Genomic DNA, 18,789 nt, shown 5'->3' with positions numbered 1-18,789 from the left:
TTTTGTTAGCAAGGATGCACTGCTTTCAGAGCTGCAGTTGACAGCAGTGAGGTTTAAGTTCTCCTTCAGAATATACAAGTCAACAAAAACTCTCCTTGTGACAACATGTCCGGTTAGTGGTTGTCAATGGAAGGTCAGAGCGAGTGTGAAACATGGGACATACACATTTTGGGTAACAAAGTATGTGGAAAAACATACATGCTCAGCGGGAGACCGACTCTCTCAGCGGAGACACTGTACTCCGAAGTATAATGGTAGGCTTTTCATTGATCGTGTTGGAATCATTGATGGGTTGAATCCGCAGCATATCACTGATGCAATGAAGAACATGTTTGGCATGACGCTTGATTACACCACTTCATACAGAGCACTTTTATATGCACAAACATTGGTGAGAGGATCAGCAAAAGATGGGTATTCGCGTCTGCCATCATATCTTGAACAAATCTCCTTAGCAAATCCCGATTCTATCACGGCTATAGAACTTGATTCTATCAATAGATTTAAGTATATATTTCTCTCTTTTGTAGCTTCTATCAAAGGTTTTAAGTATCAGAGAAGGGTCATTGTGGTGGATGGGACTCACCTAAGTGGAAAATATGGAGGTGTTATGTTAGTTGCAGCCGCACAAGATGGAAATTTTCAGATATTTCCATTGGCTTTTGGGATCGTAGATGCTGAAGATGAACCTTCTTGGGAATAGTTTTTCACAAAATTGGCTAGTTGTGTATCTGATGAGTGATATCTTGTGAATTTACATGTTTTTAACTTCTTATTCTTGCATGGTTTGGTCATTTGGAGCATCATTTAGGCACATTTAGGTTGCATATCATTGCATTTGTACATATCAGGTGTTGGAGAGCACCATGGATGAGTTAGAGGACCATTGGTGGGATTTTGAGTGCAATTGGAGTCCAAAAGAAGTGTTAAAAGTGATCATTGAGCGATCTCCCTATCAGAGCGACCTCACGCAGCGAGGTAGCGTACCCGCTCCATATGTAGAGCGACCTGGTGGAGCGGGGTCTGTAGCTCGCGCGTGTTATGAAGAAACGAAGCAAAACATTTGGAGCGGGGTTTGGCAGCGAGGTGGCGTACCCGCTCTGAAGCCAGAGCGTGAAAGATGAACACGGATGAAGGCCTTAAAAATCTCTTCTGAAGCTCAAAATTTGTGGAGACACTGGAAATTGAGTTAGCTTTCCAATAGAAGTGGTTTCAAGTCATTTGAAGCTGTATTGGATAAGTTATGATCGATTTACTATAGGTGTATCAATCCTTGCCGGGGACCACTTGAAAGTTGATGGGATTAACCAACTTCCCACTTTCTTCCACCCACCTTTCCTTTGCACGATTTTTCCTACTTTTCTGTATAATATTTTCTTTCTTATTATCAAAAGGGTGGGCAAGAAACATCATTATCCAACTTTGTAATAATTTAACTTGTCAAAACTCTCTCTCTTTGAAATATCATTGTTCTTAGTGTTCTTGAGCTGTTCTTCAATTGTTCATCATCTGTTCTTGAGTTTTAATTTCGTTTTGCTTGTTTAATCCTTGTTTATCTTTATTCTCTGTTGTATCTACTTGAATATGCTTCAATCTATTATGAGATTAAGTGTTTTCATGGAGATTAGTGAGTAGTTTCCTTAAGAATTCATGGGTTAGGGAGATTAGAGTAACTTAGTGAAGATCTATGGTGTTATTGTATTAGATCCTTGTATGAACTTGCTTGTTGAGTATTTTTAATGCTTGTTTAGTCTTGATCACTCTAAACCTGATTTCTAAACACTTCTCATCAGACATGATTAGATGAAGTGTTTGAATCAACTCAACTAAGCTCTAGTGAGATTAGCCAAGGACACTTGATGTTAAAATTGCTAGATAGTTATTGAACTTGAACTTAAAGATTGCTTGATTGAATTAAGCCAAAGACATTTGATGTTTAATGATTTCTAAGCAAATGGGCATTTACCTAGACATAGGACTTGTCTAAGATTGTGTTTAGACTTAAGAGATTACTTTGATTGAAAGCTTGTCACCTAGATTGGATCTTAGTTACTTGAAGTCAATTCCCTTAGCCCATGGATTCACTTGTTTATATTTCTAGGATATTAGTTTGTTACAAATCATCTATCTTCTTGTTTGCTTAGATTAGGAAGGTTTGTGTATTCTTGGTGTTATAAGTCTCTAGTTCTCTGTGGATTCGATCCTAAAATGCTACAATGACATACCATTCGATTGTGGTATTGTTGGCACATTAGGTTAATTGGTGTGTGCTTAAACGCGTAATCAATTTGGCGCCGTTGCCGGGGAACTAAGTAGATTTGTCATTAAGATTTCAAACTTTCTTGAGATTAAGCTTTATTTTCTTATGCTTTGTTTTGCTTTTGTATAGCTACTAACCTCTTCTTCTAGCTTTTGTTATTTGTAGAGATGGCTTCAAGCTACTCTGAGAAGCCACAAGAAGAGGAAGAGACATTTGAAGATCGCATTGAAGATCAGCCATATGTGAAGCCACCACCCTTTGATATACGCATACTCACACCAGACCAAAGGGATGAGTTGCATCGGCTTCAGAAAATGAAAAAGAATCGGGACAAGACAAAGAGAAACCTAGCACAACTTATCCGGATACACCTCATTAGGGACCGAGCAGAGTTTGAAGAAAGGGAGGTTACCCAGTATGAGTTAGATGCTGCTTGTGCCCTTAATGAGGTAATGTATTGGGCTCCACCACTCCAACTGGAAGGTATAGAAATTTCCACTTTAAAACTTCAACTCGAGGAAATATGCTTGCCTTGTGGTGAGAATAATATCTCTGGTCTTAATTCTCTTGTGCTCATGAATGAATGTCTTGATCTGATATGTGAAACTAAGAAACTAGATGAGTTGAGAATAGAAAAGCTTGTTAGAGATCATATTGAAGTTTGTTTTGACAAGAGCTATCTATGTGCTTCATTTGATCTTGAATCTGAGTTTTTCATTCTTGATGAACCTAGACCTCTTCTTGAACTTCCTGATTTAGGGGATGAACTTGATGTGGATAAGCTCTTGCTTGAGATAGAAAACCCCCATGCTGAAAACTATCATGAGAATGTGAACATTGTGTATTATTTGATTGATGGAGATAGAGTTGACTACTTTGTTAAAACCTCATTTGAACATGTAGTTGATTTTGTGTTTCCACCTAATGCTTTTGATTCTCATGATCATCTGAACCTCAAGGAGCATTTCATAACTCATGTCATATCTTTAGTGAAGCTCTTTGAGGAAAAATATGTCTATTTTCTATGGACAGTAGTGTGCTCCTTTGCATACTTGGTTCCTTGTTCTTGGAGGAGAGGGACCAAAGGTGCATTGGCTCAACCTTTTGATACTTATGATTAGCAAGCACACAAAGTCAAGCTAGAGACTTAAAACAAGCTCACTTGGGAGGAAATCTCAAGAGTATCCTTTGTATATATGTGTGAATGTTTTTAATAAATTGTGTGAACCATCCTTGTTTGTGTGTTTGTTTGTGTGAATTGTGTGTCATTTCAGTTTGGAAGGTGTTCAGGAAAAGGAAAGGATTCAAAAGAGGCTAGGAAAGAAACACAAGTGCTGTGGAGACATGCTCATAGCGACATATCCATAGTGACATGCTCAAGTCGCTACAGTCACAAGGTAAGTACTCTAATCCGGTTTAAATTCTCTCCACATCTCTAGTAATTTTTATTTTACTTATCATGTAAACCACTCCAAATTCAAAGTCACACAAGAGACTGTGTGATTCGAGTGTGGTGGGGGTACTATAAAAACTGATCATTTTGCTTGTTTTTATTTGGATGATTTGCATTTGACATATCAAGCACTTTGCATCTGTGTGGATTTTAATGATTTGCATTTTGGATTTTCTTGTGATTGTTAAAAAAAAAAAAAAAAAAAAAAAAAAAAAAAAAAAGAGTTGTGAGTTTTGAATTATGCATTTTGAATTATGCATAGGGAGCCATGATTGAAATTGCCATGAAAAGAACATATCTACAAGCATCTCTTGAGCCTTGAAAACTCTTTTTGAAACATGTTGCTCATATGATATTGACATTGTTCTTGAAACCAATTACAAACTGAACTTGATCATAAAGAATTTAATCTCTCTTGCATATGGGCACTTGCATACTTGATCATGGATTTCATACACATTTGGGTTATCTTATTCCATGTCTTATCCTTTCATTAACCCAAATAGCACTCCCTTACCCTTGAACCCTTGCCATTCTTTGAAACCAATATTGATTTGTTGAGTGAGGTCTCTTATTGATAGCTTGTCATGTGCAAAATCTTGAGAGTATTGGGAGCGACATATGTTTGTTCTCATCTATTGCTAGCATAAGATCCTCATTTGAACTAGCATCTAGGATGGTGAGTGAGTTTGTGTGTTTTTAAGTTGTTATATCTTGGGTTTGAGAGAAGAGAAAAAGATCAAAGAATGTCAATAAGAAAAGAAAACCAATAGGAACCAAGAAAATAAAAGAAGAAAAACTCTTAAGTGTGTCAATTAGAATTCCCCAAAGTAAAAAAAAAAAAAAATTAATGAAAGATCATAATGGGGAAAGAAAAAGAGTGTCAAGTTCTTAGTTGGTTGATCATGTAAAAAAAAAAAAAAAGAGAGAGTTCACTTGGTGAGAAATGTGAGTGAAGTGTATATACTTGGGTTTTGAAATATAAAAGATGGGTAGAATTTGTAATCACTTAGGAAGAAGAGTAGAATGATGAGAATGAGCTATGTATGCATGAATTGCTCCTAGTCTTAGATAAATTTTGCATAATGATCATGCTCCTTGTTCTTGAGTGATTGCCACCATTAAAAAGATTGTATTTGAACCTTTCTTTTCATTCATAAAAGACCATTAATCTACCAAGCCAAGTGATTGAGATCATGTGCCCATTTGTGAGAATCCACCTTGTGTGTGTGTGTGTGAATGAATGTGAGAATTGGTTGAAGTTACTTGTTGATTGATGAACATTGCACTTTGTATAAAGAAATAAAAAGAGTTTGATAGGCATTGAGAAGCTAGACTGATAGAAAAATGACCAATGATTGTTTGCTATGATCATTTGGAATGTTGTAGAAGAGCTAGGATGTGTGTCTTTTGGCTAAGAGCTCCCTTTTTCAAACTTCTTCCTTCTTAGGACTTGAAACTTTACTTGAGGACAAGTAAAAGACTAGTGTGGGGGAGTTGATATCTTGTGAATTTACATGTTTTTAACTTCTTATTCTTGCATGGTTTGGTCATTTGGAGCATCATTTAGGCACATTTAGGTTGCATATCATTGCATTTGTACATATCAGGTGTTGGAGAGCACCATGGATGAGTTAGAGGACCATTGGTGGGATTTTGAGTGCAATTGGAGTCCAAAAGAAGTGTTAAAAGTGATCATTGAGCGATCTCCCTATCAGAGCGACCTCACGCAGCGAGGTAGCGTACCCGCTCCATATGTAGAGCGACCTGGTGGAGCGGGGTCTGTAGCTCGCGCGTGTTATGAAGAAACGAAGCAAAACATTTGGAGCGGGGTTTGGCAGCGAGGTGGCGTACCCGCTCTGAAGCCAGAGCGTGAAAGATGAACACGGATGAAGGCCTTAAAAATCTCTTCTGAAGCTCAAAATTTGTGGAGACACTGGAAATTGAGTTAGCTTTCCAATAGAAGTGGTTTCAAGTCATTTGAAGCTGTATTGGATAAGTTATGATCGATTTACTATAGGTGTATCAATCCTTGCCGGGGACCACTTGAAAGTTGATGGGATTAACCAACTTCCCACTTTCTTCCACCCACCTTTCCTTTGCACGATTTTTCCTACTTTTCTGTATAATATTTTCTTTCTTATTATCAAAAGGGTGGGCAAGAAACATCATTATCCAACTTTGTAATAATTTAACTTGTCAAAACTCTCTCTCTTTGAAATATCATTGTTCTTAGTGTTCTTGAGCTGTTCTTCAATTGTTCATCATCTGTTCTTGAGTTTTAATTTCGTTTTGCTTGTTTAATCCTTGTTTATCTTTATTCTCTGTTGTATCTACTTGAATATGCTTCAATCTATTATGAGATTAAGTGTTTTCATGGAGATTAGTGAGTAGTTTCCTTAAGAATTCATGGGTTAGGGAGATTAGAGTAACTTAGTGAAGATCTATGGTGTTATTGTATTAGATCCTTGTATGAACTTGCTTGTTGAGTATTTTTAATGCTTGTTTAGTCTTGATCACTCTAAACCTGATTTCTAAACACTTCTCATCAGACATGATTAGATGAAGTGTTTGAATCAACTCAACTAAGCTCTAGTGAGATTAGCCAAGGACACTTGATGTTAAAATTGCTAGATAGTTATTGAACTTGAACTTAAAGATTGCTTGATTGAATTAAGCCAAAGACATTTGATGTTTAATGATTTCTAAGCAAATGGGCATTTACCTAGACATAGGACTTGTCTAAGATTGTGTTTAGACTTAAGAGATTACTTTGATTGAAAGCTTGTCACCTAGATTGGATCTTAGTTACTTGAAGTCAATTCCCTTAGCCCATGGATTCACTTGTTTATATTTCTAGGATATTAGTTTGTTACAAATCATCTATCTTCTTGTTTGCTTAGATTAGGAAGGTTTGTGTATTCTTGGTGTTATAAGTCTCTAGTTCTCTGTGGATTCGATCCTAAAATGCTACAATGACATACCATTCGATTGTGGTATTGTTGGCACATTAGGTTAATTGGTGTGTGCTTAAACGCGTAATCAATTTGGCGCCGTTGCCGGGGAACTAAGTAGATTTGTCATTAAGATTTCAAACTTTCTTGAGATTAAGCTTTATTTTCTTATGCTTTGTTTTGCTTTTGTATAGCTACTAACCTCTTCTTCTAGCTTTTGTTATTTGTAGAGATGGCTTCAAGCTACTCTGAGAAGCCACAAGAAGAGGAAGAGACATTTGAAGATCGCATTGAAGATCAGCCATATGTGAAGCCACCACCCTTTGATATACGCATACTCACACCAGACCAAAGGGATGAGTTGCATCGGCTTCAGAAAATGAAAAAGAATCGGGACAAGACAAAGAGAAACCTAGCACAACTTATCCGGATACACCTCATTAGGGACCGAGCAGAGTTTGAAGAAAGGGAGGTTACCCAGTATGAGTTAGATGCTGCTTGTGCCCTTAATGAGGTAATGTATTGGGCTCCACCACTCCAACTGGAAGGTATAGAAATTTCCACTTTAAAACTTCAACTCGAGGAAATATGCTTGCCTTGTGGTGAGAATAATATCTCTGGTCTTAATTCTCTTGTGCTCATGAATGAATGTCTTGATCTGATATGTGAAACTAAGAAACTAGATGAGTTGAGAATAGAAAAGCTTGTTAGAGATCATATTGAAGTTTGTTTTGACAAGAGCTATCTATGTGCTTCATTTGATCTTGAATCTGAGTTTTTCATTCTTGATGAACCTAGACCTCTTCTTGAACTTCCTGATTTAGGGGATGAACTTGATGTGGATAAGCTCTTGCTTGAGATAGAAAACCCCCATGCTGAAAACTATCATGAGAATGTGAACATTGTGTATTATTTGATTGATGGAGATAGAGTTGACTACTTTGTTAAAACCTCATTTGAACATGTAGTTGATTTTGTGTTTCCACCTAATGCTTTTGATTCTCATGATCATCTGAACCTCAAGGAGCATTTCATAACTCATGTCATATCTTTAGTGAAGCTCTTTGAGGAAAAATATGTCTATTTTCTATGGACAGTAGTGTGCTCCTTTGCATACTTGGTTCCTTGTTCTTGGAGGAGAGGGACCAAAGGTGCATTGGCTCAACCTTTTGATACTTATGATTAGCAAGCACACAAAGTCAAGCTAGAGACTTAAAACAAGCTCACTTGGGAGGAAATCTCAAGAGTATCCTTTGTATATATGTGTGAATGTTTTTAATAAATTGTGTGAACCATCCTTGTTTGTGTGTTTGTTTGTGTGAATTGTGTGTCATTTCAGTTTGGAAGGTGTTCAGGAAAAGGAAAGGATTCAAAAGAGGCTAGGAAAGAAACACAAGTGCTGTGGAGACATGCTCATAGCGACATATCCATAGTGACATGCTCAAGTCGCTACAGTCACAAGGTAAGTACTCTAATCCGGTTTAAATTCTCTCCACATCTCTAGTAATTTTTATTTTACTTATCATGTAAACCACTCCAAATTCAAAGTCACACAAGAGACTGTGTGATTCGAGTGTGGTGGGGGTACTATAAAAACTGATCATTTTGCTTGTTTTTATTTGGATGATTTGCATTTGACATATCAAGCACTTTGCATCTGTGTGGATTTTAATGATTTGCATTTTGGATTTTCTTGTGATTGTTAAAAAAAAAAAAAAAAAAAAAAAAAAAAAAAAAAAAGAGTTGTGAGTTTTGAATTATGCATAGGGAGCCATGATTGAAATTGCCATGAAAAGAACATATCTACAAGCATCTCTTGAGCCTTGAAAACTCTTTTTGAAACATGTTGCTCATATGATATTGACATTGTTCTTGAAACCAATTACAAACTGAACTTGATCATAAAGAATTTAATCTCTCTTGCATATGGGCACTTGCATACTTGATCATGGATTTCATACACATTTGGGTTATCTTATTCCATGTCTTATCCTTTCATTAACCCAAATAGCACTCCCTTACCCTTGAACCCTTGCCATTCTTTGAAACCAATATTGATTTGTTGAGTGAGGTCTCTTATTGATAGCTTGTCATGTGCAAAATCTTGAGAGTATTGGGAGCGACATATGTTTGTTCTCATCTATTGCTAGCATAAGATCCTCATTTGAACTAGCATCTAGGATGGTGAGTGAGTTTGTGTGTTTTTAAGTTGTTATATCTTGGGTTTGAGAGAAGAGAAAAAGATCAAAGAATGTCAATAAGAAAAGAAAACCAATAGGAACCAAGAAAATAAAAGAAGAAAAACTCTTAAGTGTGTCAATTAGAATTCCCCAAAGTAAAAAAAAAAAAAATTAATGAAAGATCATAATGGGGAAAGAAAAAGAGTGTCAAGTTCTTAGTTGGTTGATCATGTAAATAAAAAAAAAAAGAGAGAGTTCACTTGGTGAGAAATGTGAGTGAAGTGTATATACTTGGGTTTTGAAATATAAAAGATGGGTAGAATTTGTAATCACTTAGGAAGAAGAGTAGAATGATGAGAATGAGCTATGTATGCATGAATTGCTCCTAGTCTTAGATAAATTTTGCATAATGATCATGCTCCTTGTTCTTGAGTGATTGCCACCATTAAAAAGATTGTATTTGAACCTTTCTTTTCATTCATAAAAGACCATTAATCTACCAAGCCAAGTGATTGAGATCATGTGCCCATTTGTGAGAATCCACCTTGTGTGTGTGTGTGTGAATGAATGTGAGAATTGGTTGAAGTTACTTGTTGATTGATGAACATTGCACTTTGTATAAAGAAATAAAAAGAGTTTGATAGGCATTGAGAAGCTAGACTGATAGAAAAATGACCAATGATTGTTTGCTATGATCATTTGGAATGTTGTAGAAGAGCTAGGATGTGTGTCTTTTGGCTAAGAGCTCCCTTTTTCAAACTTCTTCCTTCTTAGGACTTGAAACTTTACTTGAGGACAAGTAAAAGACTAGTGTGGGGGAGTTGATATCTTGTGAATTTACATGTTTTTAACTTCTTATTCTTGCATGGTTTGGTCATTTGGAGCATCATTTAGGCACATTTAGGTTGCATATCATTGCATTTGTACATATCAGGTGTTGGAGAGCACCATGGATGAGTTAGAGGACCATTGGTGGGATTTTGAGTGCAATTGGAGTCCAAAAGAAGTGTTAAAAGTGATCATTGAGCGATCTCCCTATCAGAGCGACCTCACGCAGCGAGGTAGCGTACCCGCTCCATATGTAGAGCGACCTGGTGGAGCGGGGTCTGTAGCTCGCGCGTGTTATGAAGAAACGAAGCAAAACATTTGGAGCGGGGTTTGGCAGCGAGGTGGCGTACCCGCTCTGAAGCCAGAGCGTGAAAGATGAACACGGATGAAGGCCTTAAAAATCTCTTCTGAAGCTCAAAATTTGTGGAGACACTGGAAATTGAGTTAGCTTTCCAATAGAAGTGGTTTCAAGTCATTTGAAGCTGTATTGGATAAGTTATGATCGATTTACTATAGGTGTATCAATCCTTGCCGGGGACCACTTGAAAGTTGATGGGATTAACCAACTTCCCACTTTCTTCCACCCACCTTTCCTTTGCACGATTTTTCCTACTTTTCTGTATAATATTTTCTTTCTTATTATCAAAAGGGTGGGCAAGAAACATCATTATCCAACTTTGTAATAATTTAACTTGTCAAAACTCTCTCTCTTTGAAATATCATTGTTCTTAGTGTTCTTGAGCTGTTCTTCAATTGTTCATCATCTGTTCTTGAGTTTTAATTTCGTTTTGCTTGTTTAATCCTTGTTTATCTTTATTCTCTGTTGTATCTACTTGAATATGCTTCAATCTATTATGAGATTAAGTGTTTTCATGGAGATTAGTGAGTAGTTTCCTTAAGAATTCATGGGTTAGGGAGATTAGAGTAACTTAGTGAAGATCTATGGTGTTATTGTATTAGATCCTTGTATGAACTTGCTTGTTGAGTATTTTTAATGCTTGTTTAGTCTTGATCACTCTAAACCTGATTTCTAAACACTTCTCATCAGACATGATTAGATGAAGTGTTTGAATCAACTCAACTAAGCTCTAGTGAGATTAGCCAAGGACACTTGATGTTAAAATTGCTAGATAGTTATTGAACTTGAACTTAAAGATTGCTTGATTGAATTAAGCCAAAGACATTTGATGTTTAATGATTTCTAAGCAAATGGGCATTTACCTAGACATAGGACTTGTCTAAGATTGTGTTTAGACTTAAGAGATTACTTTGATTGAAAGCTTGTCACCTAGATTGGATCTTAGTTACTTGAAGTCAATTCCCTTAGCCCATGGATTCACTTGTTTATATTTCTAGGATATTAGTTTGTTACAAATCATCTATCTTCTTGTTTGCTTAGATTAGGAAGGTTTGTGTATTCTTGGTGTTATAAGTCTCTAGTTCTCTGTGGATTCGATCCTAAAATGCTACAATGACATACCATTCGATTGTGGTATTGTTGGCACATTAGGTTAATTGGTGTGTGCTTAAACGCGTAATCAATTTGGCGCCGTTGCCGGGGAACTAAGTAGATTTGTCATTAAGATTTCAAACTTTCTTGAGATTAAGCTTTATTTTCTTATGCTTTGTTTTGCTTTTGTATAGCTACTAACCTCTTCTTCTAGCTTTTGTTATTTGTAGAGATGGCTTCAAGCTACTCTGAGAAGCCACAAGAAGAGGAAGAGACATTTGAAGATCGCATTGAAGATCAGCCATATGTGAAGCCACCACCCTTTGATATACGCATACTCACACCAGACCAAAGGGATGAGTTGCATCGGCTTCAGAAAATGAAAAAGAATCGGGACAAGACAAAGAGAAACCTAGCACAACTTATCCGGATACACCTCATTAGGGACCGAGCAGAGTTTGAAGAAAGGGAGGTTACCCAGTATGAGTTAGATGCTGCTTGTGCCCTTAATGAGGTAATGTATTGGGCTCCACCACTCCAACTGGAAGGTATAGAAATTTCCACTTTAAAACTTCAACTCGAGGAAATATGCTTGCCTTGTGGTGAGAATAATATCTCTGGTCTTAATTCTCTTGTGCTCATGAATGAATGTCTTGATCTGATATGTGAAACTAAGAAACTAGATGAGTTGAGAATAGAAAAGCTTGTTAGAGATCATATTGAAGTTTGTTTTGACAAGAGCTATCTATGTGCTTCATTTGATCTTGAATCTGAGTTTTTCATTCTTGATGAACCTAGACCTCTTCTTGAACTTCCTGATTTAGGGGATGAACTTGATGTGGATAAGCTCTTGCTTGAGATAGAAAACCCCCATGCTGAAAACTATCATGAGAATGTGAACATTGTGTATTATTTGATTGATGGAGATAGAGTTGACTACTTTGTTAAAACCTCATTTGAACATGTAGTTGATTTTGTGTTTCCACCTAATGCTTTTGATTCTCATGATCATCTGAACCTCAAGGAGCATTTCATAACTCATGTCATATCTTTAGTGAAGCTCTTTGAGGAAAAATATGTCTATTTTCTATGGACAGTAGTGTGCTCCTTTGCATACTTGGTTCCTTGTTCTTGGAGGAGAGGGACCAAAGGTGCATTGGCTCAACCTTTTGATACTTATGATTAGCAAGCACACAAAGTCAAGCTAGAGACTTAAAACAAGCTCACTTGGGAGGAAATCTCAAGAGTATCCTTTGTATATATGTGTGAATGTTTTTAATAAATTGTGTGAACCATCCTTGTTTGTGTGTTTGTTTGTGTGAATTGTGTGTCATTTCAGTTTGGAAGGTGTTCAGGAAAAGGAAAGGATTCAAAAGAGGCTAGGAAAGAAACACAAGTGCTGTGGAGACATGCTCATAGCGACATATCCATAGTGACATGCTCAAGTCGCTACAGTCACAAGGTAAGTACTCTAATCCGGTTTAAATTCTCTCCACATCTCTAGTAATTTTTATTTTACTTATCATGTAAACCACTCCAAATTCAAAGTCACACAAGAGACTGTGTGATTCGAGTGTGGTGGGGGTACTATAAAAACTGATCATTTTGCTTGTTTTTATTTGGATGATTTGCATTTGACATATCAAGCACTTTGCATCTGTGTGGATTTTAATGATTTGCATTTTGGATTTTCTTGTGATTGTTAAAAAAAAAAAAAAAAAAAAAAAAAAAAAAAAAAAAAAGAGTTGTGATTTTGAATTATGCATAGGGAGCCATGATTGAAATTGCCATGAAAAGAACATATCTACAAGCATCTCTTGAGCCTTGAAAACTCTTTTTGAAACATGTTGCTCATATGATATTGACATTGTTCTTGAAACCAATTACAAACTGAACTTGATCATAAAGAATTTAATCTCTCTTGCATATGGGCACTTGCATACTTGATCATGGATTTCATACACATTTGGGTTATCTTATTCCATGTCTTATCCTTTCATTAACCCAAATAGCACTCCCTTACCCTTGAACCCTTGCCATTCTTTGAAACCAATATTGATTTGTTGAGTGAGGTCTCTTATTGATAGCTTGTCATGTGCAAAATCTTGAGAGTATTGGGAGCGACATATGTTTGTTCTCATCTATTGCTAGCATAAGATCCTCATTTGAACTAGCATCTAGGATGGTGAGTGAGTTTGTGTGTTTTTAAGTTGTTATATCTTGGGTTTGAGAGAAGAGAAAAAGATCAAAGAATGTCAATAAGAAAAGAAAACCAATAGGAACCAAGAAAATAAAAGAAGAAAAACTCTTAAGTGTGTCAATTAGAATTCCCCAAAGTAAAAAAAAAAAAAATTAATGAAAGATCATAATGGGGAAAGAAAAAGAGTGTCAAGTTCTTAGTTGGTTGATCATGTAAAAAAAAAAAAAAAGAGAGAGTTCACTTGGTGAGAAATGTGAGTGAAGTGTATATACTTGGGTTTTGAAATATAAAAGATGGGTAGAATTTGTAATCACTTAGGAAGAAGAGTAGAATGATGAGAATGAGCTATGTATGCATGAATTGCTCCTAGTCTTAGATAAATTTTGCATAATGATCATGCTCCTTGTTCTTGAGTGATTGCCACCATTAAAAAGATTGTATTTGAACCTTTCTTTTCATTCATAAAAGACCATTAATCTACCAAGCCAAGTGATTGAGATCATGTGCCCATTTGTGAGAATCCACCTTGTGTGTGTGTGTGTGAATGAATGTGAGAATTGGTTGAAGTTACTTGTTGATTGATGAACATTGCACTTTGTATAAAGAAATAAAAAGAGTTTGATAGGCATTGAGAAGCTAGACTGATAGAAAAATGACCAATGATTGTTTGCTATGATCATTTGGAATGTTGTAGAAGAGCTAGGATGTGTGTCTTTTGGCTAAGAGCTCCCTTTTTCAAACTTCTTCCTTCTTAGGACTTGAAACTTTACTTGAGGACAAGTAAAAGACTAGTGTGGGGGAGTTGATATCTTGTGAATTTACATGTTTTTAACTTCTTATTCTTGCATGGTTTGGTCATTTGGAGCATCATTTAGGCACATTTAGGTTGCATATCATTGCATTTGTACATATCAGGTGTTGGAGAGCACCATGGATGAGTTAGAGGACCATTGGTGGGATTTTGAGTGCAATTGGAGTCCAAAAGAAGTGTTAAAAGTGATCATTGAGCGATCTCCCTATCAGAGCGACCTCACGCAGCGAGGTAGCGTACCCGCTCCATATGTAGAGCGACCTGGTGGAGCGGGGTCTGTAGCTCGCGCGTGTTATGAAGAAACGAAGCAAAACATTTGGAGCGGGGTTTGGCAGCGAGGTGGCGTACCCGCTCTGAAGCCAGAGCGTGAAAGATGAACACGGATGAAGGCCTTAAAAATCTCTTCTGAAGCTCAAAATTTGTGGAGACACTGGAAATTGAGTTAGCTTTCCAATAGAAGTGGTTTCAAGTCATTTGAAGCTGTATTGGATAAGTTATGATCGATTTACTATAGGTGTATCAATCCTTGCCGGGGACCACTTGAAAGTTGATGGGATTAACCAACTTCCCACTTTCTTCCACCCACCTTTCCTTTGCACGATTTTTCCTACTTTTCTGTATAATATTTTCTTTCTTATTATCAAAAGGGTGGGCAAGAAACATCATTATCCAACTTTGTAATAATTTAACTTGTCAAAACTCTCTCTCTTTGAAATATCATTGTTCTTAGTGTTCTTGAGCTGTTCTTCAATTGTTCATCATCTGTTCTTGAGTTTTAATTTCGTTTTGCTTGTTTAATCCTTGTTTATCTTTATTCTCTGTTGTATCTACTTGAATATGCTTCAATCTATTATGAGATTAAGTGTTTTCATGGAGATTAGTGAGTAGTTTCCTTAAGAATTCATGGGTTAGGGAGATTAGAGTAACTTAGTGAAGATCTATGGTGTTATTGTATTAGATCCTTGTATGAACTTGCTTGTTGAGTATTTTTAATGCTTGTTTAGTCTTGATCACTCTAAACCTGATTTCTAAACACTTCTCATCAGACATGATTAGATGAAGTGTTTGAATCAACTCAACTAAGCTCTAGTGAGATTAGCCAAGGACACTTGATGTTAAAATTGCTAGATAGTTATTGAACTTGAACTTAAAGATTGCTTGATTGAATTAAGCCAAAGACATTTGATGTTTAATGATTTCTAAGCAAATGGGCATTTACCTAGACATAGGACTTGTCTAAGATTGTGTTTAGACTTAAGAGATTACTTTGATTGAAAGCTTGTCACCTAGATTGGATCTTAGTTACTTGAAGTCAATTCCCTTAGCCCATGGATTCACTTGTTTATATTTCTAGGATATTAGTTTGTTACAAATCATCTATCTTCTTGTTTGCTTAGATTAGGAAGGTTTGTGTATTCTTGGTGTTATAAGTCTCTAGTTCTCTGTGGATTCGATCCTAAAATGCTACAATGACATACCATTCGATTGTGGTATTGTTGGCACATTAGGTTAATTGGTGTGTGCTTAAACGCGTAATCAATTTGGCGCCGTTGCCGGGGAACTAAGTAGATTTGTCATTAAGATTTCAAACTTTCTTGAGATTAAGCTTTATTTTCTTATGCTTTGTTTTGCTTTTGTATAGCTACTAACCTCTTCTTCTAGCTTTTGTTATTTGTAGAGATGGCTTCAAGCTACTCTGAGAAGCCACAAGAAGAGGAAGAGACATTTGAAGATCGCATTGAAGATCAGCCATATGTGAAGCCACCACCCTTTGATATACGCATACTCACACCAGACCAAAGGGATGAGTTGCATCGGCTTCAGAAAATGAAAAAGAATCGGGACAAGACAAAGAGAAACCTAGCACAACTTATCCGGATACACCTCATTAGGGACCGAGCAGAGTTTGAAGAAAGGGAGGTTACCCAGTATGAGTTAGATGCTGCTTGTGCCCTTAATGAGGTAATGTATTGGGCTCCACCACTCCAACTGGAAGGTATAGAAATTTCCACTTTAAAACTTCAACTCGAGGAAATATGCTTGCCTTGTGGTGAGAATAATATCTCTGGTCTTAATTCTCTTGTGCTCATGAATGAATGTCTTGATCTGATATGTGAAACTAAGAAACTAGATGAGTTGAGAATAGAAAAGCTTGTTAGAGATCATATTGAAGTTTGTTTTGACAAGAGCTATCTATGTGCTTCATTTGATCTTGAATCTGAGTTTTTCATTCTTGATGAACCTAGACCTCTTCTTGAACTTCCTGATTTAGGGGATGAACTTGATGTGGATAAGCTCTTGCTTGAGATAGAAAACCCCCATGCTGAAAACTATCATGAGAATGTGAACATTGTGTATTATTTGATTGATGGAGATAGAGTTGACTACTTTGTTAAAACCTCATTTGAACATGTAGTTGATTTTGTGTTTCCACCTAATGCTTTTGATTCTCATGATCATCTGAACCTCAAGGAGCATTTCATAACTCATGTCATATCTTTAGTGAAGCTCTTTGAGGAAAAATATGTCTATTTTCTATGGACAGTAGTGTGCTCCTTTGCATACTTGGTTCCTTGTTCTTGGAGGAGAGGGACCAAAGGTGCATTGGCTCAACCTTTTGATACTTATGATTAGCAAGCACACAAAGTCAAGCTAGAGACTTAAAACAAGCTCACTTGGGAGGAAATCTCAAGAGTATCCTTTGTATATATGTGTGAATGTTTTTAATAAATTGTGTGAACCATCCTTGTTTGTGTGTTTGTTTGTGTGAATTGTGTGTCATTTCAGTTTGGAAGGTGTTCAGGAAAAGGAAAGGATTCAAAAGAGGCTAGGAAAGAAACACAAGTGCTGTGGAGACATGCTCATAGCGACATATCCATAGTGACATGCTCAAGTCGCTACAGTCACAAGGTAAGTACTCTAATCCGGTTTAAATTCTCTCCACATCTCTAGTAATTTTTATTTTACTTATCATGTAAACCACTCCAAATTCAAAGTCACACAAGAGACTGTGTGATTCGAGTGTGGTGGGGGTACTATAAAAACTGATCATTTTGCTTGTTTTATTTGGATGATTTGCATTTGACATATCAAGCACTTTGCATCTGTGTGGATTTTAATGATTTGCATTTTGGATTTTCTTGTGATTGTAAAAAAAAAAAAAAAAAAAAAAAAAAAAAAAAAAAAAAAGAGTTGTGAGTTTTGAATTATGCATAGGGAGCCATGATTGAAATTGCCATGAAAAGAACATATCTACAAGCATCTCTTGAGCCTTGAAACTCTTTTTGAAACATGTTGCTCATATGATATTGACATTGTTCTTGAAACCAATTACAAACTGAACTTGATCATAAAGAATTTAATCTCTCTTGCATATGGGCACTTGCATACTTGATCATGGATTTCATACACATTTGGGTTATCTTATTCCATGTCTTATCCTTTCATTAACCCAAATAGCACTCCCTTACCCTTGAACCCTTGCCATTCTTTGAAACCAATATTGATTTGTTGAGTGAGGTCTCTTATTGATAGCTTGTCATGTGCAAAATCTTGAGAGTATTGGGAGCGACATATGTTTGTTCTCATCTATTGCTAGCATAAGATCCTCATTTGAACTAGCATCTAGGATGGTGAGTGAGTTTGTGTGTTTTTAAGTTGTTATATCTTGGGTTGAGAGAAGAGAAAAAGATCAAAGAATGTCAATAAGAAAAGAAAACCAATAGGAACCAAGAAAATAAAAGAAGAAAAACTCTTAAGTGTGTCAATTAGAATTCCCCAAAGTAAAAAAAAAAAAAATTAATGAAAGATCATAATGGGGAAAGAAAAAGAGTGTCAAGTTCTTAGTTGGTTGATCATGTAAATAAAAAAAAAATAAGAGAGAGTTCACTTGGTGAGAAATGTGAGTGAAGTGTATATACTTGGGTTTTGAAATATAAAAGATGGGTAGAATTTGTAATCACTTAGGAAGAAGAGTAGAATGATGAGAATGAGCTATGTATGCATGAATTGCTCCTAGTCTTAGATAAATTTTGCATAATGATCATGCTCCTTGTTCTTGAGTGATTGCCACCATTAAAAGATTGTATTTGAACCTTTCTTTTCATTCATAAAAGACCATTAATCTACCAAGCCAAGTGATTGAGATCATGTGCCCATTTGTGAGAATCCACCTTGTGTGTGTGTGTGTGTGAATGAATGTGAGAATTGGTTGAAGTTACTTGTTGATTGATGAACATTGCACTTTGTATAAAGAAATAAAAAGAGTTTGATAGGCATTGAGAAGCTAGACTGATAAAAAATGACCAATGATTGTTTGCTATGATCATTTGGAATGTTGTAGAAGAGCTAGGATGTGTGTCTTTTGGCTAAGAGCTCCCTTTTTCAAACTTCTTCCTTCTTAGGACTTGAAACTTTACTTGAGGACAAGTAAAAGACTAGTGTGGGGGAGTTGATATCTTGTGAATTTACATGTTTTTAACTTCTTATTCTTGCATGGTTTGGTCATTTGGAGCATCATTTAGGCACATTTAGGTTGCATATCATTGCATTTGTACATATCAGGTGTTGGAGAGCACCATGGATGAGTTAGAGGACCATTGGTGGGATTTTGAGTGCAATTGGAGTCCAAAAGAAGTGTTAAAAGTGATCATA

General features: G+C 36.3%; 1 protein-coding gene across 1 annotated transcript in view; it reads left to right on the top strand.

Annotated features, from left to right (window-relative positions):
* Positions 1 to 15,549: 15,549 nt before the first annotated feature.
* The window catches only part of LOC125581336, a 3,481-nt gene continuing 241 nt past the window's right edge, over positions 15,550 to 18,789 (top strand). The window contains exon 1 of the mRNA XM_048746584.1: positions 15,550 to 17,046. Within this exon, the coding sequence (XP_048602541.1) occupies positions 15,817 to 16,770 (954 nt within the window). The 5' untranslated portion in view covers positions 15,550 to 15,816 and the 3' untranslated portion in view covers positions 16,771 to 17,046. The remainder of the gene's footprint in view (positions 17,047 to 18,789) is intronic.

This window comes from Brassica napus, chromosome C2, assembly GCF_020379485.1.
Source record: "Brassica napus cultivar Da-Ae chromosome C2, Da-Ae, whole genome shotgun sequence".
Lineage (NCBI taxonomy): Eukaryota > Viridiplantae > Streptophyta > Magnoliopsida > Brassicales > Brassicaceae > Brassica > Brassica napus.
The sequence above is the reverse complement of the archived record's forward strand: the minus strand, read 5'-3'. Positions and strand labels throughout refer to the sequence as shown.